General features: G+C 31.1%; 2 protein-coding genes and 1 pseudogene across 2 annotated transcripts; 1 reads left to right on the top strand and 2 right to left on the bottom strand.

Moving 5' to 3' along the window:
• The first annotated feature begins 6,416 nt into the window (after positions 1 to 6,416).
• On the top strand, positions 6,417 to 11,123 carry LOC114411439 (probable serine/threonine-protein kinase PBL3). The gene is made up of 6 exons (XM_028375126.1): positions 6,417 to 6,679; positions 8,448 to 8,794; positions 8,877 to 9,012; positions 9,200 to 9,336; positions 9,605 to 9,728; positions 10,513 to 11,123. The coding sequence occupies exons 1-6, from the start codon at positions 6,613 to 6,615 to the stop codon at positions 10,902 to 10,904; spliced, it is 1,203 nt and encodes a 400-aa protein (XP_028230927.1). The 5' UTR covers positions 6,417 to 6,612; the 3' UTR covers positions 10,905 to 11,123.
• Positions 11,124 to 11,348: 225 nt separating this feature from the next.
• On the bottom strand, positions 11,349 to 14,422 carry LOC114413787 (annotated as a pseudogene).
• Positions 14,423 to 16,901: 2,479 nt separating this feature from the next.
• LOC114411872 (ABC transporter A family member 7-like) lies at positions 16,902 to 26,829 on the bottom strand. Its single transcript, XM_028375595.1, has 18 exons — positions 26,677 to 26,829; positions 26,174 to 26,570; positions 25,853 to 25,938; positions 25,179 to 25,320; positions 24,412 to 24,531; positions 24,215 to 24,339; positions 23,568 to 23,726; positions 22,563 to 22,725; positions 22,359 to 22,484; positions 22,169 to 22,252; positions 20,469 to 20,824; positions 19,474 to 19,674; positions 19,138 to 19,247; positions 18,662 to 18,746; positions 18,260 to 18,388; positions 18,061 to 18,166; positions 17,822 to 17,910; positions 16,902 to 17,568 (listed from the first exon to the last, which is right to left on the bottom strand). The coding sequence occupies exons 1-18, from the start codon at positions 26,746 to 26,748 to the stop codon at positions 17,269 to 17,271; spliced, it is 2,850 nt and encodes a 949-aa protein (XP_028231396.1). The 5' UTR covers positions 26,749 to 26,829; the 3' UTR covers positions 16,902 to 17,268.
• Between the last annotated feature and the right edge of the window lie 812 nt (positions 26,830 to 27,641).

The following is a 27,641-nucleotide window of genomic DNA, read 5'->3' on the forward strand; positions in this document are numbered from 1 at the left end:
TTAAAATATAAAAAAGGGTTTAATGACTATTCATTGTTAATGTAATTTTTTTATGTTGTCAATTGATAAGAAATAATTATTAGTATAACTTTTAAAGTAATTACAATAAAAATAAATAAACTTACGATATATGATAATTTATAATTAAATAATAATATAAAATTATTTTACAATATTATATTTTCTTATAAAAAACTTTTAATAGATTTGAATAAGAATACAATTATTTTAAGCTATCTTATCTTTTTTACTAGTTGATTTTTTTTGGACAATTTAATATGTATTTACTCCTCCAAATTTAAGACACTTTTGATTTTGGTCCACTAATTTAAAATTTATTTATTTTTAGTTTTTAAATTCGTAAAATTTTGTTTTTTTGTCTCCTAGGATGAATTTAAGAAACGAAAAATAACATATTTTTAGTATTTAAAAATGAAGTTGAGAAACTAAAAATAATATTTTAAAAATTTGAGGGACTAAAAGAAACAAAATTTTAATTGGGACCAAAACCAAGAGTGTTGCAAACTTGAGAATTTTTTTTGTTGACAAATTTGTGAAACCAAAAATATATTTAAACTTGTATATATACATTTTTTTGGACAACTTGTTGCGTTTTTTATGATACTTCAAATAATGATTGAACATCTATTTTTTTACATAATATTTTATTTTTATCCTTAATGTATTGTATAACTGTTTTTTTACAGGAGTTTATTGTGTAATGTTAGATGATATGTTTATTTTATTTTATTTTGAATAATTTTATATTGTAATTTTATTTTAACTATTACACTATTCACATTTTTTTTTTAATTTTAGCTTTGTACTTGGACATATTGATAATCAATGGAAATAATAATATGAATAATATTTATAAATACGAAATGCTATATCATCATATTAATAAACATAAAAAATATAATGTCTACTTCAGTTTTTTTTAATTTTAAACTTGATTAAGAATATTTAAAGATTTAATATAAGATTAATAATGAAATGAATAATGTGAAAAATATCTATTTTATTTTAGAAAGAAGATATATATTGAATAAAACAAAATAAATAAAATTACCAACATGTGCCCGGTAGTGACTAGGGTAAGATAAAAACAAAAAAAATAGGATTAAAAACTAGAATTTAAATTTTTAGGGACTAAAATTGAAGAATGGAAATCATATAGGGATTAAATCAAAAGGTAAAAAAAATATAGGAACTAAAAATAAAATTTTAAGATTTTCTAAACACTAACAATAAACAAAAAAATATTATATCACATGACACCACACAACATAAGGTTATCATGTGACATCACATGATACATAAGGCCACATGACTTTCATGCCATATAAATGTTGTATTGAGTAAATTTTTATTTGATACACTTAGCATATTTAGTTTAACATTACGACTAAAAATATTGACAAAAAATCATTAAGATCAAAACTTATCAAATTTTTTTAAAAGGAACTAAAAGTCAAAATCTAAAATAGTTAAAAGATTAATCAAAGCTTATTTAACTTGATCCCTCAAAAGTTTGTCTACGGTTAAACATTTTGCATTCTTTGCCATAAATTGATAGTGCATATTAAATAATTCATTTATGAGATATAAATTGAATTCCATAATACATTATTTGATATGAATTTAATGCTGCGCGCCATTAAATTACATTTAAGATTTATATATTTTTTATTTGTCTTTTAAATTTTTCAAGAACTAAACATAAGTATCACATAAAAATAACAAGAGGTGTCTCTATATAGTGTCACATGACACCTTCATGCAATCACAAGTAATAGAACATGATATTGTCACATAACACTTTTATGTGATGCCACTTGACATTCATATGTCTATGTCATGCTAATATAGATTTTCTTTACATAACAAATCTAGTTTAATGTCAATGCCTAAGAGTGCTGATGAAAAATCAAAGGACCAAAATCTATATAAAAAAAAAATTTAAGGACAAAAATAGGAAAATTTAAAATAATTAAGGAAAAAAACTTATTTAGCCCATCTTTTAGTATGATTTGGTGGTTTATTTCAAATAAATGTAAGACTATTGGATGAAAACTGTACCAATATGCAGATGTTTTTCAACTTTAGATGATCCTAATTCGACAATTTGAGCAAGTATTACTCGGATATTCAAAAGATTTGTACATTGTTGTAAGGTTAAGTAAAAGATTATAACCCCCATATATATATATAGAGAGAGAGAGAGAACTTTTTTATTTTGATAAATAAAAATTATAAATCTAAATCATATAATTATATGTATATATATATTATTACTATTAAAAAATAATATACATATGAGCTCGAATTTTTACTTGATACATTGTTTTTGTCTCTATTATGAATGTTATATTCTTAAAACAAAATACTACAGTACCATCTTAGGCTTAGTATATTATATGCTTCTATAAAGACTATTTTGTCTTATATTTTAACAATTAATATTCTTAAATAATTAAAATAATATAAACATTTTTATATACAATTTTTTTTGTGTGTGTAAGCAAGAGAGATAAATATTAATTTTCAAATCTGACTCAATTTTTTAAAAAATTAAAACTATACAGTGAGAATTTTTTAATCATAACTATACAATGAAAATAAGATGTTTATGATCTGATTGTCTTGCTGAACTGTTTTGACTTGAAGTTACTTTTGACAAGTCTAAGTTTACAATTTTGGCCCAATGTAGTTTGAGGGGTAGGTTTATTTAGTTGTACTTTGGTTGTCGTAATTAAGTTCTAACTCTATCCAAAGTTTAATATTATTTTGAAAAGTATATTTTTTACAATAGTTATATTACTAGTATAATTTCTTGACTTATAATATTGTGTATAACATGATATTATACTGATATTATTTATTGTGAAATATATTGTAAATTAAACTTTAATTAAAGTTATATCCCTATACGCCAAGGATTTAGTGCTAATTTAAACTTGAATGCTTGTAAATGCTTGTGTTGAATTAGATGATATTATCAAAGAAGGACGATGGAAGTATTCGAACCTAACAACTTCCACATTCCACTCTTCACACAACAAACTAAAAATCTTAAAACAATTAGATATTAGTAGATAGTTTTGTGTCTTAGATTTGCATTATTTTAGCATTCTCATTTGCATATTTACGTTATGTTCATTCATTGCACTTGATTTTTGCAAACTCAATTCATATTGCTCATCCAAATAGTATCATTATTAGTAGTAGTTAATACTTGACATCCTCACAGGAACGATAAATCTACTTACCACTATTTTTTTTGCGTGAATTACCACTCTATTATATATGTAACAAGTTTTTGGAATTATTGTCATATTTTTTTTTATTTCAATATGAATAAATTCAACATCCTACTATTTTGGACCTTTTTATTTTCTAATTATTTTTCTCTTATTTTAATTTTCTTGTTTAAAAAAAATCCATTTTCTTCTCTTGACTCAATACTTGTAAAGTGGTATATTGTGATTCAATAATTTAGGAATTAAACCATGGATATTCTTGAAAGCATGTTGGAGCAATTCCTAGCATTTTCAAACAAAATCTTGCATCCCACACGTGAATTTTGTGGTGAAAATCATAAAATAAGATATTGTGAATCAGAATATAGGATAAACTTAACCTTGAGAATGCGTTGATACAATTCTCTGAAGTTACCTAAACTTCTTTAAACAATATCAATGTTTCAACAAAAATCTTGATATTCAAGTTGCGAAGGCAGTAGAACAATTGCAGAAAGATCTATTGTCAAGACATTTACGCCTATTATTGAAGACCCTATGATCATAGAAAAAGAAAATACAACAGAGATTAAGGCATGCGGTAGAGTTTTGAAGAATAACATGTTTCAAGAGAAAAAGATGAAAAAAAGGAAGACAAATTTGAACAGGAAAAAATAAAATGGTGGGAAGAATAGTTACAAATAGAAATTCGAAAAGGTAGTCTTATACAATCTAATATCTCTTTCCAGCAAGAGATATTAACAAGGAAGAAAGCTGTGAAAAACATTAATTATAAATTCCTTGGCATCCTTATTGTCTTGTTCATTAGCCCTCTTGTTGCAATGGTATGGAAGTCACTTCATAGATATCTAGCCAATATTAATGGAGCTTCTAACAAAGAAGCAAAACATACAAGGACGATATGTTCTATGTCCTTCACGTCACCTTGAGAAAGACAAATACAATGTCAAGTTATTGAAAACAGGAGGCAACCCAAGTTTTTTTTCTTTTTTTTATAACAATTTTTATTTCTTTCTTAATTGTTTTACTTTGGCTTATTTTTTTAGTTTCAAATTTAGATGGAGAATAGTGCATGGTTTTGCTTAGGTAACTATATACTATATTGTTGGATCAAATGTGGACTGAGATAGGTTTGAACACTAAGTTTGAGATTGCTACCAGGGGAAGAGACCTTCCTACCAATACTTCTTTCTTCATCTACTCTTCAATGTTGTTTTTGATGTTTTTTATGCATTATTGTTTCCTAGTGCATATGGATTTTCATTAGATATTTAATTACTATTACATACTTTATAGTTTTGGCATTCGATCAATTTCCCTCTTTTAATGAGGATTTCAGTAGGTAGTTGCATAATTAAATAATCTTGGATTTAAGATTTCTTGGTGGAATTTTGGACATGGTATACTAATTAATTTCTTATAAATAAATTTTGGTTTCAATGGCAGCATGACAAACATTCATTTTCATGGATGGCTTGTGATTTATGAAAATAGGCACCATCATCTTCCCACGAAAAGGAAGAGTTAATTTTTCTTTCCCTTGCTCTTAATTGAATTGATTCCATTTGTGTACGTATAAGGGTATGAAATTTTGTTAATTGAACTCAACTCTTATATGAATGGAGTAAATCTAATTAGGAGAGATATATCCTTTATTTTCAATATCTCAGATATTAGACTTTAGGGAAACACTTCTTGTGAAAGGAAAAAAAAAATCAATGAAAAAGGAACATTGTTTAAAAAAAAGTGTATATTTAAAATTAAATATTTTATCAACCAACATTTATTATTTATTCCAATTTTTTTTTCTTATGACATTATATCACTTATCATATCAACTTTTTTCTTCTTCTTTCTTTCTCTCTATGTATATACAGTAGGTTGATTGTTTATATATATATATATATATATATATATATATATATATATATATATATATATATATATATATATATATATGTGTAAAAGAGAGAGAGTGTAAACAAGTACCAAGAGTGTTTGTGGGACAAATTGGATGGTTTAGTTATTATGTCCCTACCCGGCCTGAATTATTTATAGGATTAATTTTATGAATTTGAAATCGACCTAATTAAGAATTGACAACGTTTAGAATAAGATCAGATCAACTTGACTTGCTGCACAATATATTAATTGATCTAACTTGACATATAACACTATACATAATTAAATTGTAGAATTAAAGAAGTATTAATGTATATTTTACAATTAATATATATTAATTTTAAGATAAATGACATCAATATAAACATAATATCATATTACATTAAACACTATTCTTCTATCCCTTTTTATAAGACATTATTTTGAAATTTTCTTATCTTTTTTATAAGATTTTTTTAATTGTTTCTCGTATTAATTACTTTTTAACCAAAATATCCTTAATTATTTCGGTCTATAAATAAATAAATTTTATGAATTATCTCCTTTTCTCTCTTATAAGGATTGAAGTAATTAGTTTTAAAAACTAAAACTCCACTGCTATTATTCTCTCTCCATGCATAATTTATTTAAGGATAATTTTAAAAAATATTACAATTATAAATAAATTTAATGCTAATAACTAAATTAATCAACTTTCTCTTAACATGTGTGAATTAGTTAATCATGTCTTACAATTAGGAGGGCAAAGGGAGTATTTATTAAAACTAAAAGTTGTATTATTTATACATATTTATTTAAAGAGTTATTATACTTTTAAAAAAATATATGACATTATACCAGTTTGGGACAATCCAAAACATAACGAAACTTGTTCTAAAGATGCACGAGATCTAATTAATTTCTTAAACTCAAACCTGTAAAAGTCCTTTTGGGTCATGAACACCCATGAGTCCATGACATGACAAGCAAAATAACTGACCCACTATTTATATTTTTTTAATCTTATTTTTGGGACATTAATTAAAAAATTTAAAATATTATAAAATATTTATTGTAAATATCATTAGAAGAGTGTTATTTACAAAAAGCATGCGAGGGCATTTATGGAAGAAGGTAACTTCGATTGTCGAGGATGTTTGTCCACTTGGCTACCGCTAACTGCCCTCTATATTAATAACATAATTAATAAAATTGCGTGTCATTATTATCTGTATTTCCAAGTGTTTATAAACGTAAAAGTAAGACAACTCAACACTATAATCTGGTTCTCTCTGTTTTCATGTTCTTCTCTGGAAATACGGGAGAAGAACAAGATGCAAGAGAACCACAAGGCATAATGCATTTCGAGATTGACATAGATGTCACGTTGCATGACAAGAATTTAGCCAGATTGAATCCTTTTTATTGTTGTTGTTGGCTTTTCAGAAAAGGTTAATTGTTTCCTCTCATGGGAAATTGCTGTGGAACTCGTTGCAAGGTTGATGACACTTTGAACTCCAACCACAGTTCTGCAGGTAACGTTTTTTTTATCATGCTATTATGTTTTTCCCCCTACGGTTACGTACGTAACATATATCTTATGCTGTTGTCGTTGCGGAAATCGAGAGATTATGTATTTTTCATATTTAATTTCTATTAATTGTCCCTTCGAATGTGGATTTTTCTGATGGTTTTTCTTTTTTTGTGGAAGAAATGGCTGTGGTTTGTGCATGCATTTGCTATTTGTTCATCGTGATTATGAATGAATGGATATTTTTGGTACAGGAATGAATTTAAAGCAAAACATAGGCGCTTCCCGTGAAATACTACAATATAAATTTAATTAGATCTCACACCGTAATTTGTTTTATATACGATCCTATCATGTATTATCATATAGGTAAGAATATTAACTTTTATAATAATTAACCTAATGGTGCTTATTTTGCCTTTGTTTATTAAGTACAAAGTGCTTAATAAGTCTTTTTCATTGGAGCTGAGCATTCCTCAAGCAGCAGGTGCTCCTTAAAAATTTTGTGGATCTCATGTGCATATAGTTTTATGAAATAGTGATAAAAATGTTAGAATGTTAGGTTATTCCAGGGGTCCATTTAGTAAAATAGTTAGTGATTGATAATGTAAAAATCTATGGTGCATCAAATTAAACTCATTTAATATACATGCTTATGTTGTGTGTGTGTTTAATTCTGTAGTCTCTACACTAAGGGGGTCTAACTCAGTTTGTTTAATAAGGTACGTGAGTAATTGTAAATATCCTAATATCTATCATTGATTTCTATAGATGAAAAAAATATAGTCCCTGCAGGCCGACTTACTTACTTCACAGCGGTACCACACCTCATTATTTGCTTTCTCATGCTTTAGTTAGGGGTTTGGCTCAATTTTAGTTCAAGGCCGTGCTTTATAGGAGCCATAAAGGGAAAGTAAAATTTTGTTGTTGCTGTTGTTTTGGGGAAAGAGGGGGAGGTGGAGAGAGGAGATGAAATTTGACTAGTATATGTGTAACTGGAGTCTCAGTAAACCCCTCGTTTTGTTCCCTATTCCTATTTTCATAACTAAACTTTAGTTTACAAATCAAGTGTTTCCCATTTTACTTTTTTTTAATTTGCATTTACTTACTCTTCTTCTATGTTTTTTGAAGACAATAACGAAATATTAAAGTAAACCATTGATGAATTAGGAATATTTGCTTACTTCGGTTCTTCGCAAGGAGTTTGTGGCAAGTAGACAGATGACCAATTTTGGGGGGTCTTTAATAACTATACCACAAAGCTCCATTTACTTTTTTCATTCGTTTGTGTGGAGACATAAGATATGTAACCGTACTTGTTCTTGACATTGACATTTTATGACCAGAATTACTTTCAGCATCAAATGGTAATCAAAAGCATATGGTGACATGATAATAATCCCAGTTGATTAAGTGGCTGTTCCATACTGCCGGGGGAAGAGCATGCTCATCATTAATGGGAGTATGCGTATTGTACCTTATAGTTGTTACTAATGCAAGTTAGAATTAAGTTTGCATTCTCTTTATTAGGAAGTGCTGTAGGCTGGACTAGTGGTTCTTGGGAAAGCAAGAGCTGTTGCAATCTCCCGCTCCTTATTTGTTTTGATTTGATATATAGTATATTGGAGGCTCTAAGTCTTTCTTTGGTCTTAATTTGTTATGCATCTCATTTGCTAATATTTTGCAGATGATTCATTCCAAGAGGAAATATTATTTTCTCTGCTTCTTCAAATAAGTTGTTACCTTTCACTAAAATGAAAATTATTTTTCAGATGTTACCAAAGTTCACCGTAGAAGCACCCATTTGTTAGTTCATTCAAATCTAAACGGGCATGGATACAGTGATGAAGGCAAACCTGAGATTATTCTCCCCACTCCAAGATCTGAAGGGGACATACTTTCTTCCCCGCATTTAAAACCCTTCACATTGCATGATCTTAAGAAGGCCACTAGAAATTTCCAGCTTGATAGTCTTATTGGAGAAGGGGGATTTGGTTATGTGTATAAGGGGTTGATTAATGATGGTAAATCCTTTGGGCCTACAATGCCTAAATCTGGAACTGTTGTAGCTGTGAAGAAGCTTAAGCCTGAAGGTTTTCAAGGGCATAAGGAGTGGCTGGCAAGTTACTTCTATTGGCATTTAATCCTTTTGATTTTGTTCCAAATTAATCAAATTTTATCATAGTTCTCTTTGTTTACAGTCTGAAGTCAACTATCTTGGACAACTTCGCCATCCAAATCTTGTCAAACTTATTGGATACTGTCTAGAAGGAGATAACCGACTTCTAGTATATGAGTACATGCCCAACAGAAGCTTGGAAGATCATATATTTCGAAGTATGTTGATGCCTTTAGTAGCTTAAGTTTCAGAAAGTAAAAACACTTCAAACCTGACTGTACCATGATTTAACCTTTTGTAAATCAAGTAATCCAATATGTTTGGTATCACTATCACCAAACGTTTTTTTTAACAGTGCCACTGAATTGCACTTTGATCAACCATTGAACTGTTAAAATATTGCAGAAGGCACACAACCACTTCCTTGGGCAACAAGAGTCAAGATTGCTATTGGTGCTGCTCAAGGTCTTTCCTTCCTACATGACTCTAAGCAACAAATTATCTACCGTGATTTCAAGGCTTCTAATATATTGTTAGATTCGGTACGTTGGTTAAGCACTTGCATTGCCATGCTATTGTGCACATTTATGGAAAATTCTTGCAAATAATGTATCAGTTGGTGGTACCTTTAGCCATCTTTATTTCCTATCTATTCTATTTTTTTTCCCTTCTTTCTTTTTCTGGGATTTTTAAATAAAATGTGTCCATAAATTTAACAGACTCATCCAATTTAAAATTCTTACTGAAATTTCATTTTAACTTCAGTATCCTAGTAGTCCAGCATTTTAACATGTTATTCTACAAATGCAGGAATTTAATGCAAAACTCTCAGACTTTGGATTGGCCAAAGCAGGCCCCACTGGTGATCGTTCTTATGTTTCCACTCAAGTCCTGGGAACTCATGGCTATGCTGCTCCTGAATATATTGCTACAGGTTTGATTTTTGCTTAAATCTATTTTCATGCTTTTGGGTTCATAAAAAATCTTACATTCTATCATCTTCCTCATTTTTAATGCTTTTAGATTTTTATGTTGGATTGTTAATTGATATTTCACGTCAAACTGGCATTTCATGGATATAACTCAAACTTGATATTTAACTAAGTGATGGATGAAATCTTCAAGGCTCAATGTTAATGACAGACCAACCAACTTAAAATGAACATCTGAACATCTATAATCTACGAGAAATTTTCAAAACATGAAAAGTTGTCTCCTCATCTTACATGAAAAGTTCTATCATCTTCTCCGTGTTTAACGTGAGCCTCTTATATAAGTGGAGCTTTTTGTGTTTTTATAAAATAAAAATCTAGCTGCCACATTAGCCTTTGATCTTAAAATAGTTCATATTTGCCATTTTCCTGGGGTCTGACCTAAATATCAATGAATGAATTCGTTTCACTCGGTAATAAAATTAGTTTCCAGATAATTATCAAAACAATTCTATGTACTCTAGTGAGAATTTAAAATATACAAACATACATATACATATATCACTCCCACTCACGCGTATATTTATTTAATTATCTGCTAACTACCCTTTATGAAGTAATTTCTCTATTTCTTCATATACCATTATTAAATTTAAGTGCATTCTACCCCTTTCATGAGGTATTGCTCACATTAAATTACGCAGTTGTTCATATGGAATGGTTTATTTTCTTTTTGAGATATCTTAGCAATGATGTGCTTTTTCTTGCAAAAAAATCTTTGATCAGGTCGGTTGACTTCAAGGTGTGATGTCTATAGCTTTGGGGTTGTGCTATTGGAACTACTATCAGGGCGCCATGCTATTGATAACACAAAATCTGGAGTGGAACATAATTTGGTAGAGTGGTCAAGACCCTATTTGGGTGATAGGAGGAAGTTGTTCCGGATCATGGACACCAAGTTAGAAGGGCAATACCCACAGAAGGCAGCTTATACAATTGCAATTATTGCCTTACAATGTATTAGTGAGGCCAAGACTAGACCGCAGATGTTTGAGGTTTTGGCTGCCTTGGAACACCTGCGAGCCATTAGACATTCAGCTAGCCCATCTGGAGAAGAGAAGTCCATGCCAAGCCCTATGTTAAAATCCCCTTTGGGACATAACCATCCAGAGTTGTGAAATCCCAAAGTTGGTGTATTTTCTCTTTAAGTTAGAACCTCTTTTTATGGGTCATGTTAGGTGATAGCACCCATGAGAGAGTTTAGTGGACTGTTACTTTACTTATGGATACATAACTTTGGTCACAGAGATGTTATCAGCATCAAAATGCTTTGTCTTATCCATTTACTATCAGGAGGAATCATTTGGTTCCTGCCATCATAACAGCATTCTTGCTACAAGAGTTTCAGTTTAGTTGCACGTAAATGATTCTGGTTTACTATCTCAGTTTCTCCTATTTCTGTGTAAAAATAACTTTGGAGACGATTTTTTCCATATCATATCATCATATTCGAAGACAATCACCCAAAATGAAAATGAAGCAAAGCAAATGAAACTTGAACCATAGAGCAACATTTCTTGAAAACTATTCAAAACTACATAAAATGTATCATAGGAAGCAAACTCAAAAGGGAAAAAAAAGGAAACAAAAGATATAAATTCATTATTCGCCTAAGGTCTTAATTTGTAAATTCTAAAATCTATTTAGTTAGCTGTGAATTTGTAAAGCATGGTGTGCTCGTAAATCTCCCCAGGCTTCACAATCTGTGATGGAAAGTAAGGGTAATTCACAGAATCTGGGAAACCCTTTGTCTCCAAGGCAATGCCGGCATGCTTGCCGTATAGGGCTTCATCCTTGCCTTTGGTAGCATTCAACTGGCCACTAGTATAGAACTGCAGACCAAGTTGGTTTGACCACAGCTCCAATTTCCTCCCAGAGACAGGGTCTATCACCACAGCAGCCTTACTTAAGTGCTTTTGGAAACTTTTGTCTAGCACATAGTTCATGTCATATAGACCTTCCTGAATCTGGCTTCCAACTTTTTTTGGTTCAAGGAAATCATATGGGGTGCCCTTAACAGATATGATTTCGCCAGTGGGGATGAGAAGCTTGTCCACTGGTGTGATGTGTGAGCCAAAGATCTGAACAGTGTGAGAAAGAATGTCACCACTGTTGTGGCCCCTAAGGTTCCAGTAAGTATGCTGCGCTAGATTCACTGGTGTGGCTTTGTCCACTTGCTTTGCTATCATTTTCACACCAAATTCGTGTGTTCCAATGAGCATGTAAGTCACTGAGACCTTAGTTTTCCATGAAAGCCTAGCAAATGTTTAGAAAGATGTTTCCATTAGAGTTAGAGTACAGCAGAGGATAATAAATATTACATATAATTTATAATTTTAAAACAAGTTATGTCAATAAAAAAAATACTGTTATGTAAAATATATTAATTAATTTAAACCAATGTATGATACAATTTAGCATAAAATATATTTTTAGTCCTTACTTTTTTGTGAATTTTGTTTTTAATCCTTGAACTTTTGTATCTTTCAATTTAATTTCTGAGCTTTATAAAAAAAATGTGCTTTTAGTAATTTTGGGTTTACTCTCCAATTTCTGGACTTTTTTTTACTTCAAAGTTATGATTAGGAACTAAAAACACCTATAAAGTTGAGAGATCAAATTAAGCGATATGAAAATTTGAAAATTAAAAATAAGATTCAATAAAAGTATAGAAATTAAAAACATATTTTATCCTATTATTTAAAGTAAATTACAATTTTATAGGTGTTGTTCTTATAATTTTTCAATTAGAATTGAAGTTTCATTTCATTAAAACATTATTCAGATTTTCATGTGAAACCTCAAATCTAATTGAAAAAAAATACAAGCAGTACATATAAGTTTTGTCTTATAATTTATTATTTATTTTTTTAAGAAAATTATAAGTTTCAACAATATTATCCTATACATCGAATCATAAGGCCTGAGATGTAGTAATGACCCACGAATTACATGGTCAAATTACGAACAAGTAGTTAAGGTAGGTACCTTGTTCATTTTCAAAACTGTCGTAGGTAAATGTTACATGACTGTGTTTCTTGTGGGATTCCACTGACCATATGACATCACTGAAGCCTCTTGCGCCACCTGATATTTTATATGTTTCACAGTTAAGTTAATAGCAATTTCGTCAATAATTAATCAGAAAATGAACATAATACATCAGTGGAGTGTGTGTGGATTATCAGAAACTTTAATGTGCCAATATTAATGTACCGTGAAGTGTGTTCCCGTGATCATTAGCGGGCAATTTGTAGGTTTTGCCTTCCAAAGTGAATTTAGCTCCTCCGATCCTACTTGCCACACGTCCAATAAGGGCACCGAAGTAAACTGTATCATTCTACATCAAATTTCAAGGCCATAAGTTTGAGAAATCTCACTGTGATAAATAATCTTTCCCTCGTAGTCCTAGTAAACAACCACATTTTAGATTATGAGTGTGCTTTCTAGTGTAAAATGCAGGTGAATAATCATTTATAAGAAAATTAAGTTGTTCACTTTAGACATAAACTTTTCAGAATACATGTGTGACGCAAAATGTAGGTACTGCTGCAACTTGTTTTTAAATCAGAACATAAATTGATTAAAACTATTCAATTGATCAAACACTATATACAGAATAGCTGATAAAAAAAACACTATATACAGAATAAATAAATAAACCATAAGATTGAACCAGAGACAAAGGGCAAGGGAAAAAGGGACAGAATAATAACGAAGCTTTTATTTTATTTTTATATGTTTTTCGTTTTCAATTAGCTAATTGGATCAGAATTGATGAATCATACCGTATAAGAATCAATGGCCCATAGCCAAGAACAATATCGCCTAAATTCCCTATGAAAAAAGTCACAACAAAAATGTTACATGTTATTGTGTGACAGATAAATAATTTAGAATGGGAAGAAGATGAAAACAAACCATGTTTATCAGGGGTTATGACTGAGATAATTGTAGCACCGTAATTTGTCAAATTGAGCCTGAGATATCCTCTCTTCAGTTCATAAAACTCAATTTTCCTATGATGTTCATGTGCCCTAACTAACAAGGAGCAGAAGCTCAGGGAGAAAACATAACAACAAGAATACCTTAGACATGGTTGAATAAATCTCTAGTTCTTCTGTAAATATGACCCCCTAACTATGGATTTATATAAGAGGGGAAATGAGCCAAACATTAAACAAAAAATCTTAGATTTTGAAAAAAATATAAGTATGAAATTTAATTTAAGGATATTAATTAAATAGCTTTAAAATTGGATCCGGATAATGAATTCTTTAAAAAAAAAAAAAAGAGTTTCTGATTGTTTGGTTGGTTATAAAATATAGGAATAGTCTGTATCTTTTTTTTATAAATTGATGACTTAATTCTTATTCTAAAATATCTCCTTATTTAATTCATGATAAATTAATCCTTAAAAAATTAATAATTTTTAATTTTCAAACATGATTTGGAACCTTTTGACATGAAACTTGTATCATTATATTCACCTACATAAAAACTATAAGAATCAACTAATGTTTGAAATAAAAAAAATCATAAATATAGTGAAAATTGTATAAAAATGAGTCTCGTAAGTAATAAGAAAAGAATGCAACATTAGATTTTTAGGTTTTCAATTACTTATGAGACTCATTTTTTAATGCATTTTTCATCTTGTTCATGTTTCTTTTTGGTCTAAATATTAATTGATTTTCATAGTTTTCACATTGACAAATCTAATAGGATAAATTTCACATCTTGAATCAATAAAAAAAATGTTTAAAATCATATCCAAAAATTGAAAACAAACATTTTTTCGAAATGACTAACTTGTCGTGAATTAACAAAGGGACCATTTTAGATTTTTTTTAAGTTAGGGACCAATTTAGAACAAAAAAATATGTTAAGGAATCATTCGTATATTTTAGCCTTTTTCTGTAACGTTGTATTCGTACTTTGTTTGTTCAGGTGATTTAATTAAATTATAAGAGAAATAAAAATTTAATTTAAGTACTTGAATTATTAATTAATAAATTTGGTGATTTGATTGTATGTATGTATGTGGTTAGTAAGTTCTAGTATTTTGGGCTTAAGAGGATGAACTTTAGTTTATGGTTGGAGGGGTGGGTGTGTATAGTAAGGTTTAGGTGTAAAAATGATGAATTACAAGGGTCATAAATTCTCTTTTGTATTGAAACACGAGTGTGGGGTCGTTGGTATTGTATAATTCAGAGCAGTGTCTGCATGCAAAAATTATTTTAGGGGTTGGAGGTGAGGCCCTAATAGATTCTTCGAAGTCTAGGCCTTGGGGGTAAAGATACTCGGTTTGAGTACTCCTTTAAACCTATGTTGATCTTGAAACATTCTTGCAAAATAGAGTGACCCTAACTGGTCACCTTATGATTTTACTTAGTGAGAGTGATCTGACATACCCATTGTGTGGTGTGTCTTGTTATGTACTCCTAAGTGCCACAGTGTGATTTTTCACCGATATGATATCACATTGCATATAGACTTGAGTCTTAGTATAATTGTTGCATAACGTCTCCTAATTTTTATTATGAAATTGATGAGAGTTATTACATCTTAACCTGAGTGTGTGATTCATATGTAATGTGATTGATGATTAAAAAATGAATTTTAAATGATAAAGTGGTGAAGTGGCATAAATTGTATTAAGTTGAGATATACTATAAATACTTTTATAATTTATTTTGATCATGTTTTTGTTTATTTGTATTTTTTAGAAATGTGATAACTCACTTCCTGTGTGTTATTTGTGTTTGGATATTGTGATGATCTCGAACCTTGTGTTCATGGGAACAGATGACTAGGTGAATGACGTTAAAAAACCTCATGATATAGGGCGTTGTGACACGATGTTCTGATAGGATGTAACAATGGAAATGAGTTTTTATTTTAATTGCATGATGTTATTTTATTTTATTTTACCTCACTGATTTAACAAGTTTTATTTGATAATAATGAATTGAATATAAACTTTTTATCCACGTGAATTTATTTATTTGTATTTTTATATGTTTTATTTATTTACATGCATGTAGGGACACAAGGTGTCACATTCTCTTTGTAATATTTAACTATTTATAATAAATAAATAAATAAAGACTAGAAAGATACCAACTAATGTACTAACTAAAGACTAGAAAGATACCAACTAATGTGTTACTTGTTGATTTTTTTTTTTTATCCTTTATTTTATATTTTATGATCACAAAATCTCAAATTATCTTCATTTTATTTTATTTATGTAATTTCTCTTTTTAATTGTATATCTCTTTCGATTTATAATTTTTTATATCTATTTTTAAATTAAATTTTTATGATTCAAAGAAAATCAAAAGTTAAAAATATTTTTATATGATAGCACAATTTAAATTATTCATTGTAAATTTAGTGTTAAATTAATTTATAGATCCCTCAATTATTTGATCATTTTTAATTAATTCTATATTTTTTTTACAATTGAGTTCCTAAGCTTGTTTTTTCTTACTCACGTGACCTTTTTTTTATATAAAATTTTTGCCTAAAAGTTTTTAGATTTATAGTTGGTGGCAAATGGATCTAACCCCTAATCTCTAATGACTTTTAAATTACTCCCTCTCATGTATAAGTAAAAAAATTATTTTATATCTTTGACTAAACTATAAATAAATCTAACTAATTTTATTTTTATTTAATAATATCATTCCTAAAATATTTTTCATTTAATTTTAATTTTATTTTATTCATGATATCAAATTTTAATAAAGAATATTTTAGAAATAACCTCTTAATATATTTTTAGCCGTTCCAAATTATTTTTTTAAAATAATCTTATTTTTACTTGAAATTAATAAAATTAAAATAATTTCAACTAATTTTCTTAATTAGTGCGAATGCAATTGTTTTTGCTTATATATGAATATTGAGGAATTTATTTAAAAATCAACAGATTATCAAATGACAGATAGTCTATTGTAATTAAATGCTTGTTAAAATCCCATTTACTCCCGTCCCCCCTCTTTTTTCCTACAATACATGAACATAAAACCCACATCGACACCAATAAGTTATAGAATATAGACTTCTCTCCAAAAAAAAAAGAGTTATAAAATATAGATTCACCTATGTTTAGTATAGCGCACAGAATAGTAAAACCATTCTTTTAACAAAATAATCAATTGTTCATCCGCAGCATACAATATTCAGGCTTGATATTTATCATCAAAGCAATTCCTCGGCGGGAAATGGGTATATAGAATATTCAGGCTTGATGTTCATCCGCTTGCATTTGTAAAGGCCTTGCATTTGTAAAGGCCATTCAATTATACTAATCTCACAATTAGGAAGGTGCTATAGGATAATGGGTATATAGAATATTACTAGACCAAACTCTTATTCTGGCTACCAGCTACTCTATGCTAACCGTGTAGCATAGAGTTTATGTATTTACTAAATACTAATTTGGTTTTGAGCAGAGTTTATTTTGTATGACAGTTATGACAAGGTGTCAAATGCCTGAGCCTCGCGTGCTACCTTAATGAAGACATCTTCCAATGTGGTGTCAACTAAGCCCCATGCAGAAACGGTGAAGTTTCTCTTTGCAGCATCAACAGCTTGGAATACATCTGTTATTCTAACATCCCCTTTTGGCAGCTCAAACTTCTGAGTACCAGAGAGATGGTATATCTTGTTGGCATTTGGGGTGAGTTTCTGCACCATGTTCTCCACATCTTTTTCATGGTCTGAAGATGTTGTCATTGTGAACACGTAAGTTCCTCCATATCTTGCTTTCAGCTATTAGAAACCAACAGAAATAGCCAGTGTTATAAGAAATCAAAAAGTCTGCACAGTTCAAATTTGCATTTTCTACTTTGCAGTAAAAGAATAGACAGTGAAAGTATTTGATCAGATAGGAATTTTGAGCAGTTACATTCAAAGCTGCATCCAAGAATCATGTGCAATCTATGGGTTTCTCATAAATTGCATTGATCCAACAGATTTATTTTGCAAAAGATTTTGATACAGCAAATCAGTTGAGCAATGTTACCTCCTTTGCATTTCCTACACATTGCAAGTTACCATTTACAAATATTCCCAATCGATCACATAAGGCCTCTGCCTCTTCCATGGAATGTGCTGAGAGCATAAAACCAAGAATTATCAATATTGTAGAGAGACTCAAAATGTTTATGTTAGCATGAGATGATAACAAGCTGAGTATATCTAAATAGAACGAGCAGAATAACGTGCTTCTAAATCAAAATCCACAAAAGAGTGAGAGAATACTGGTGAGAATGATTGCACGGTTCTGTTTCGCATGCTTGACAACATTCCATAAGTTTTTTCTTGAGGCAGGGTCTAACCCGGAACTTGGCTCATCCATGTAAACAACCTTTACAAAATTTTGCACGTACAGAATAAGGAAACCCAAGTTGAATCTTCTTTAAAGAAAAATGATTAGAATGGATTGAAAACTAAAACATACTCTGGGATCCCCAATCAATGAAATTGCAACACTAAGCCTCCTCTTCATCCCTCCACTGTATTTTCCAACTTGCTTATCAGCAACTCCTCCATGAAAAAGGTTTAAACTCTCCAAAGATTCTTCTACTTCCTGCAGCAATAGATTGGTAGCTAAATTTATCTAAGTCTTCCCTGCCAAATAATAGCTAAAAAGAAATTTGTTCAAATTGTATGTACACTGCAATCGTCTTCTATATAGATCCAGCCCTTAGTAGAAAATAAGTAATAAATAATAATTGAGAATGTGTTGTAGAAGCACCATAACTTTAAACACTTAATATTTTACAAGAGTAGTACAACTAAATACTACGTACTTTTTAAGTCCTTAATAAAATAAAATAATAATTCTCTGAAACTAACTTACTTGTGTCAAGACTGAGCCTTTAAGATTTTTAAGTCTGCCGTAAAAAAATAGGTGTTCTCTACCTGTCAAGCTTTCCCACAGCAAGCTACAGTATAAAGTGAATGGTAAGTTAGAAAACATTTTTTTAGTAGTTATAAGTTTGATTTAGGAAAGAAAAAAAATAAAAGCTTAAATATATTTTTAGTCCTTGCAATTTAGCATTTTTTTGTTCTTCTTCCTTGCAATTTTTTTTTTTTTTTAGATCTTGCAAATTATGTTTGTTTTATTTTTGTCCTTACAGCGCTTTAGATAGTGTTTTTTTCACTGTTCAAAACGCTATCTAAAGTACTTTAAGGATGAAAAACAAAACAAATATAATTTGCAAGAACTAAAAACAAAATAATTTTGCAAGGACGAAAAGCAAAAAAACACTAAATTGCAAGGACTAAAAAAATATTGAAACCAAAAATAAAAATTAGAAGAATTTTCCAGCTTACTCATGCTGTGGGCATACACCCATGGTAGTATATATTCCATCCATTTGAGTTCTTATGTCCAAGCCTTGAACAAACGCCATACCAGAGGTTGGCTTTGTGAGACCAATCATCTATAAGCACACAAAAGCTCATTAGATTTATGACTTAAGGAGAAAATCATTCAAAGAAAGTAGCATGATTCATTCTATTAGAATTTCATAACTTAGTGAATTTAGCTCATCACGGTCTATTTTCGTAAGGTATTTTCAAAGTTCAAACTTATTCTGTTCTCTTATATCAGCTCAGACAACTCAAGCAAATTTCAATGCACATATCAGTTGAACCATTTTTACTGACCATATTGATAAAAGAGGTCTTCCCAGCTCCATTGGGACCAAGCATACCAAAGCATTCCCCTTGAGGCACAGAAAGAAACAACCCTCTAACTGCATATTTATCTGGATTTCCATCCCTCCCTGGATAGACCTTTTTCAGGTCATCACATACAATTGCATGATTAATAGTCGGTTCAAGTAGCAGTTGCTCCACCTTCTCCTTCTGAAGAGAAAAAGAAGAAAGCATTTAACACCTTACACATGTAACTCAGTATTGACATATTGAGTACATCAGTACAACCTAACTTGTAACACATACATGATACATGAATGAGGTCTTTCATGGAAAATATATAGTAACATTTATGAGACAAATGCAACATCTTTTTTTTTTTTGTGTACAATAGTAGCATCAAGGTTTGAATTTAGGGCCTTGTACAATATACCTAAACGCCCACCACTGGGCAAACCTTAATGGGTTAGAACAAGCTAGCTAATTAAGTCAAACTCAAACCTTCATGTTACCTTTTCCCCCCTGAATACAAATTGTTAGAAATCTTGAGATTTGTTTCCATGTTTAATTTAATTAGGATTATAAGTCTTCTATATCACATCAAAACACGCATAATGGATCATATCATATTAAGTTATTATTAATTTTAGAATATTCAGTCTATATTCTCTCTTTTTCCTCCCTCAAGAGCTTAATCCCCATAATTTCAGGACAAATAATTTTTTAATACAGAAAAGTTTGTAATTGAAACAAAAGTTATTTGGTTCACTATGGAGTGTGTGCCTGATTAAGGTTCCACCCTACTTGTACTACCAAGTTATTTAAGAGTTGTGCATCACAATTCACAATACTACTCGTCACCAAGGCAACACCATTACATCGATTTCTAAAACCAACATGTGAAATGCACCTCTTGATAGACCTTAGTTTACTCAATTTAATAATCCAGGTGAACACATAATATGAGCACGGTATACATTCATTCAGTACTAAGTAATACTCACCTCTTGGATGACATCAGGTTTCTCCATTTGAGAGAATACTTTTGACACCGGCATTTGGGCATCAAGCTTCTGGAAAGGAGGCCTTTTCTGAAATCCTTTCAAGAAAAAAAGCGGACCTTTTCTACTTCCTGACGACAATACTTGGTCAACGTAGAAGGCAGCAAAAAGCATCATTATCCACTCAACAAACATGATAATTAAGACCTCTTTCATGCCATTGGTGCTTTCACTCAGATTCTGCCACTTCATACCACCTGTCTCTGAACTACTCCCTTCAAAGGAAAATTGTGCTAACTCATATAACCCGCGATATAAAGCAAACCCAGGATACAACTCCATAACAATTATCCACCCTCCTGAAGAAAATCAAAAAGCTAGAAGATAAGAAACTTCCAACACAGACATAAAATCCATAAAGGCGGCTGAAGTGAAATCTAAGTAGTTAAAAATTCTCATTACAGTAAAAGTGATCTTATCAGTCCATCATTTACAATTCATAGATAATCAAATAATTTCTGAATTTGGTAGTGATACAGTAGATTTTCCTCCAATGCAAATATACAACTTCAAATGCCAAATCATTATTTTGATAGGAACCGTTGAAAATCCCACATTAACTAGTAATATGGCAAAAATAGTGTAAATAAGTGGGGGGACAACCCTCACTTCATGAGCTAACTTTTGGGATTAAGTTAAGTATCTAACCCAAATTCTAAAATGGTATCAGAGTCTATTATAATAATTGTTGTTGAACCTATCAGGTCACCCATTATCGAGCTGTTATCATAACAGCCTCAAATACCTAGTCATCCAAACTTTACTCTCTAAATGTCCAGTCCTTTATGTGAAAGGGGTGTGATGGAGATCCTATATTGACTAGTAATATGATCAAAATAGTGTATATAAGTTAAGGGTAACCCTTACTTCATGAGCTAGCTTTTGAGATTGAGTTAGGTCCAAACCTAAACTCTAAGGGGAGCACAAGGAGATTCATAGACAGGGAAAGAGATTAAGGGGAGATATAAAATTTTCTGATATTGAAATAAAAAAATCAAGGACAACATTTTCCTCTAAGGATTTCCCTTTTACACTGAAGCAATGGCTCGATCCTTAACTATTCCCAGAAGATGCTTCCCCTATACAAGTTGTTAATTATCCACTGGCCCAATTAACCTTTTTAACCACCTAAGCTCCCGCCTAAATTTCTGACTGTCTTTATTATTCCTTCCAGTATACACTCTTCAAGGTTTTCTCCCCACCTTGTTGTTTACATCCCTAATTACTTTGACTATTTAGTAAACATCCAGGCTAAATCTGACTGAGTTTAACCAATTTTTATTCAAAAGGTGTACAGACTTCTTGTTGGACGGCTGTTTTAATTGCAATCACCCCTAACCCACTTTAGTTGTGGCCTCTTTGTGGTTGCCTTAGTTTCAGCCTCAAGGGTTGTGTTTAGTCCCATATCGATTAGAGATATAACTTAATAGAGCAACAACAACAAAGCTTTATCCCATTAGGTGAGGTCAGCTACATGGATCACACGACGCCATTCGGCACGGTTAAAAACCAAGCTTTCAAAAATATTGTTAAGTTTCAAGTCTCCCTTGATGAGTTCCTCCAATGACTTAATAAAGTACAAAAAGTTATATATGAAAACTATAAGAATAACCCATAATGGGTATCATTCCTCAATCACTTACTTGGAAATGATGTATTTTGAACAAAAAATTGGAAAAGAAAGCCAGCTAATAACCCAGTTCCAAAGACACCAATATATGCAGTAACTGCAATTATCAAGAACACAAGTCAGTAATCACTAGTCAGATCTGGGAAAAGAAAATAGTAATACACCCATTATTATGAACAAGAGAAAAGTAGCTATCATCAAACCTGTAGCAGTCTTAACATTTGAAAATATGGAAGCCACCAAAAACGCCAGTGCAATTTGTAAGTTAATATAGATGAAATAAAACACAAATTGGATGCTGTAGTCGTTGATTGTGAAGATTTTTAATCCTGAAAATAAAGTCAGCAGTATTAAAGAAAACGAGAAAATCCCAAGAAGAGCAAACAGCTCAATGGTTATATTCTTACCTAAGAGTGAACCAAATATCACAAAACACAACATGTAGATTATTGATATGGCAAGAAAATAACCATATGAAATCATCCAATACGGCCCATCACCAAGACCATGCATTTTCATCATGATTCTTAATTTTTGTTGCTTCTCATAGACTAGTGATGTCAGAACAACCTGCACAAACATATAGAGCTTATCAAGTTGAACAACTAAATGTGCTATTAGATAGAAAGATATAGGATCACAGATAATCAATTGGATTTTATTCCTAAAAGTTATACAACAGAAACCATTTATTTTTACGAGGGTTGATGCAAAGGTATCAAAATAAAGAGACTAAAATATGGTTTCTATCGACATGGAAAAAGAATTTGATTGAATGCCAAGAGAAATATTGTGGAAAACTTAAGAAAAGAAAGGTGATTGCGTTACTTATATCCAAACTATACAAGGCATGTATGATATTGATGGGGTAACTACTAGTGTGAGAACTCTAGAAAGCGAGATAAAGGACTTTCCTAGAAGGATAAGATTACATCAACGCTCATCTTTGAGTCTTGTTTAATTTAGTATTGAATGTGCTTACGAGAGTTGTGCACAAGATTATCCTATATTGCATGCTTTTCGTGAATAATATAGTTTTGATTGAGGATTTGAGTGAAGAGGTCAACTCTGAACTTGCTTAGAAGATAAACTTTGGAATGAAAGAGTTTTTCACTTGAGTAGTAAGACAGAGCATATGCATTGCTATTTTAGCCAAAACCAAGAGAAAAATGAATTGGAAGTAAAAATAGGAAAAGATGTGTGCCACAGGTTTCTAAATTTAAAATATTTGGGATCAATATTACAAATAGGATACAAGTTGAATGGTTAAAATTAAAATGGAGAAAGATGTTGGGGGTTATTTGTAATCACAAAGTTCCTACCAAGCTCATAGGATAGTTTTATTGTAGTGTTATTTATCCAACTATACTCTATGGTAGTGAATACATATGTTCAGATATATGTGCACTTACAGGAAAAAGTTGCAGGATGACCCATGTAAAAAACATAGTTCCCAGAAGAGAAGATATCTCAAGCCTAAAACTGGTCTCAGGCTTTGGCATTTCCTTTACAAACTCAAATAACATTTTGGTTCCAGGTCCAAGCAGAAACTGCAGGTAGGAATTTGATAGCTGCATGCATATAGATGTCAGTTCCCTATCATCATCTGTCAGGAGCAGATAAATAAAGACCAAATGCTATTGAAAAAAAAGGGAAAATGTATATTGATTGAAATTACTATTATTATATCAGCTTAGTAAAATTTACTGATGCAATTAATTTTGAAATTTGCAATACAGTAATTGAATACTGTATGTGCATCATGAACATAGTTCCACATACTTCCATTCAAATCATGCATTTGAAATATGTAATAGTTAATCAAGTTTTTTCCTTTAGAAAATATGTTGTTCCATCAATAATGAATCAAGTATGTGTTTTGATTTTAAATTTAATCCTATAATAAAAAAAAATTGATAGACTCATAGTACAGGCTAGCAAGTAGCGCGTTTTTATTTTATAAGCTGAGATTGTGCTTTCTGTTTCATTATGTTGTATCCATGGTTAGGATAATTGCAAAGAGGATGCAACAATTGAAACAAGTTTTAGATATATATACCAGATTTATAGAGCGAGGAATCCGCAACAACACATTAGAACTAAATCCTGTGCCTTGCTTGTAGGTTGAGTTGTACCATATACTGACATTATATCTATTCCTGTTTGAATTTAGAAAATCAAAAGCTGCCAAAACAACAAAAATAAGTACCATATTCCACACATTGCATGTATTGAAACAAAAATGATATTAAGTACCTGAAACTATCTCATTGACTTGTCCATCTGTGTTACCTGTTTGATAACCTTTATATAGTTCACCGTTGATCTCAGAAGAACTATTACGCCATAAATTTAGAGCCTGAGCACATTTGATCTCTAGATCAAGGGAAATAAATTCAATTAGTAACAATACTCTATATGTAAGATGCAGACCCTTGTCATGTCTAGACTCTAGAGAGAAATGAGATTGTGTACATGAAATGCCAGTGTACTCCATGCAAAAATATTCAAATAATTTATTGGGAAAAACTGACCATAAGATTATTATCATTGTGTAAGTGTTTCAAATGCATCACAAAGGTTGCACTTATGGTTTTATGCTGAACCTTATACTCAGTATTTTTTATTACTCCCATTTTATGGTTCTCCAAGCTTTTCAAAAAACATGAATGAACAATTAGGTTCAAGTCAAATAGCCACAGGAATAAAATAGCAAACAAAACTCTATCCCCCCTCCCTCAAAAAAAAAGTGCAAACAATAGTTTGTAAAAGGCATAATGAGCCAGCAGCTAAATATTTTGCCAATCTGTCATTTGCAACCAGTCATCATCAAGAGCATACACCAAACTAGCAAAACCATAAGAACATATGGCCATGAACTCATCCAGGATACACTACAGCCAACGCAATTTGTGGGAACCATCAAGAATGGCACAATGGATTGCAAGTTTCCAGTATAAAATAGTCATGAGGCATGCACAGCAATTTACAAGGTACATTGGCAATACAAGGATGTTTCATACCATTGTCAGCTGCCGGCAGGGAAGGAAAGGAGAGTCCAGATTTCTCTGTGTCTGTGCACTTTTTTTGTAGATAATAAATGGGGTCACCCGAAGAGAAAGCAATTTCAATAAAATTGTTTCCCCAGGGAGGTGATTCAGATCCCTATATCAATATCATTTTTTGTCACCATCAACAAGGTTCACAAAAAAAAGAAAAAGAGATGCAAAAGCAGCAAAACTGAATTGTCGCTAATAAAATTAAGAATAAATAATACATGCGCAGATGGACCAACACAGTGCAAAAAAGTAATTATTTTATCATTCAATCACAAAACATCATGTATAATAAATTATTGATTTCTAATTGATTGACAGTGGACAATCTCTAATTGGTTGACAATATAAAACCTTTCACAGTGACCGTACACGCTTGTTAAACTCTTAAATTAAAAAAAAAAAAAAAAAAAACAAAGAGTAAACTGTTCATGCAACGATAGTGTTATAAGTTATAACATCAATCAATCAGAACTCTTCAAGTATTGAAATTTTATTGACTTTTACAACAAGTACCTTAAATCCATCTAGCATGATTTTTTTTATTGATTGAGAGTGTAAACAGAACTTACATTCCCAGCCCAAAGAAATTAAACTCAAACAAAATGAAAAGAGAAAAACATGCAAGAAAAGAAACTCACCAGTACATTCATGGCCAAACTAGCCAAGAAATCACTACCAAAGTCACTTACACTCAAGGCACTCCCAAACATATTAGCAGCCACGTCTGTAACAAAAGAAAAACAAGCAAAAACGTCATTTTTATTCTTTTATCGACAAATGTGAGATGTTAGAATGTTAGTTTTTGTTGGCACAAGGGATCAAATCTGCGACCTTTTCCCCTTTTCTTCTCCCTTAACCATTCAACCCACCTTATATCTCCAAGCAAACACGTCATAACTCATGAATGAAGATTATAACAACAGAATGAGCAAAGCAAACATGTATGTTTTACGGCATACTTTTCGCAAAGGAGTGATTCTGTGCGGTGAAGAGCAGAGTAAGAGGACACGAGTCGGTTCTCCGGCACGAGGCATCGGGCAAATCCGAAAGGGGAAGAGAAGGGGTTCGCACGGCGCGGCTCGACGGCGCCGGAAGCTGCAAGAGCGGTGGCCATTCGATGGGGTTGGGAATGGCGCAGAAGGCAGCTTGAAGGGAATCGGAGTACTGGACCCCACACACTTTTTGTGAGTCAGGGCAGTGAGAGTGTTCTCGGGTTGTGTTGTTGGCGCAGACGCAGCCGCATTTGAAGGCGGACCCACCGATTTGGGTGTCGATGAAGCGTTGGAGCGCGAAAAGCAGCAAGCAGAGGAACACCGGGAACAGTACCAGCTGAACGTTCGTTTTCACGTTCCGTTTCTTTCAAACAGCAGAAAAATTGTTAAATTAAATTAAATGTATCATTGCATGGCGCAATTGAATGAGGCGAATTGAAATGAAAGAAAGAAGGAGAAGGGATTGGAACCTGGAAGGTAAGGTTCTTGCGAAGAAGCGCGTTTGCTTGAGTCCAGAAGCTCGCAGGAGCAGGATTTGTCATCTGTGTTTGTCTGTACTGTGTGGATGGAGTGTTGGTGTTGTCTGTGTCTTGGTTTTATGGGAGCCAAATTCGAGCGTTCTTACCGTTGCGTATATATACTGCACGCTTGCTACCTCGCCAAATCCTCCTTTCAATGTTGGCTTTATTTCTAATAAATATCTCATTTTTCATTTTCTCTCTAATAATTTTTGTTTCAAGTTGAGTGCTTGATAATATAATTTTTTTTTAATAACTTAGTAAATTTTATATTTATTTTCTAATAAATTATTATATTTTGTTTTGTTTCTACTGAGAATCAAAAAGAAAATTTATTTATTTATTACTTATTGTAAAGCAAAAATTGATTAAGAAACAAAAATAAATTAAAATATTTATTAAAGAAAAAAATATATTTAAGTGTATAATTTTAGCACTGGTTGATTCTGCTGAGTTGAACTTATTATAAGTAGGTATGTTGACAATTCAATTTTCACAGTAGACATATAAATTACTACAAATAAATAAATAAAAAACATATAAATTTAAATCGATAGTTTTAATTTAAAACTCGTTGTTGAATTAAAAAAATCATATAAATTATTTCTAACATTATTTAATACCTCTCTCACCCACACACACTTAAATATGAAGGTATTATAACGCAATTGATTTAACTTTTCTCCGACTCAAGTCAAATCATACGAATAACTATGAATTTGAATATAATTGCTAGAGAAAATGATTAGTGACTGTATCTTAATTGGAATCAAATAAAGGACATTGATTTTCCAAATAATAAAAAAAATTGCAGTCTTCTAAAATCTAATAGCTTTCTTATGGAGCAAGAAATTTCCCTCAAACAATAACATTACCTCAGTTGCAGTACACTTTTGAGAAACCATTAATATGCAATT

This window comes from Glycine soja, chromosome 5 (assembly GCF_004193775.1).
Source record: "Glycine soja cultivar W05 chromosome 5, ASM419377v2, whole genome shotgun sequence".
NCBI lineage: Eukaryota > Viridiplantae > Streptophyta > Magnoliopsida > Fabales > Fabaceae > Glycine > Glycine soja.

Bases quoted from the DNA above. Each gene is read 5' to 3' on its own strand.
- LOC114411439 (XM_028375126.1), top strand. From the start codon at position 6,613: ATGGGAAATTGCTGTGGAACTCGTTGCAAGGTTGATGACACTTTGAAC. The intron at 6,680-8,447 runs GTAACGTTTTTT...ATTATTTTTCAG, and splicing joins CTCCAACCACAGTTCTGCAG to ATGTTACCAAAGTTCACCGT. The intron at 9,013-9,199 runs GTATGTTGATGC...AAAATATTGCAG, and splicing joins GGAAGATCATATATTTCGAA to AAGGCACACAACCACTTCCT.
- LOC114411872 (XM_028375595.1), bottom strand. From the start codon at position 26,748: ATGACAAATCCTGCTCCTGCGAGCTTCTGGACTCAAGCAAACGCGCTT. The intron at 24,532-25,178 runs GTATGAAACATC...CCCTTGATCTAG, and splicing joins CCTGCCGGCAGCTGACAATG to AGATCAAATGTGCTCAGGCT. The intron at 18,389-18,661 runs GTAAGTTAGTTT...CTATTGCTGCAG, and splicing joins AAGGCTCAGTCTTGACACAA to GAAGTAGAAGAATCTTTGGA.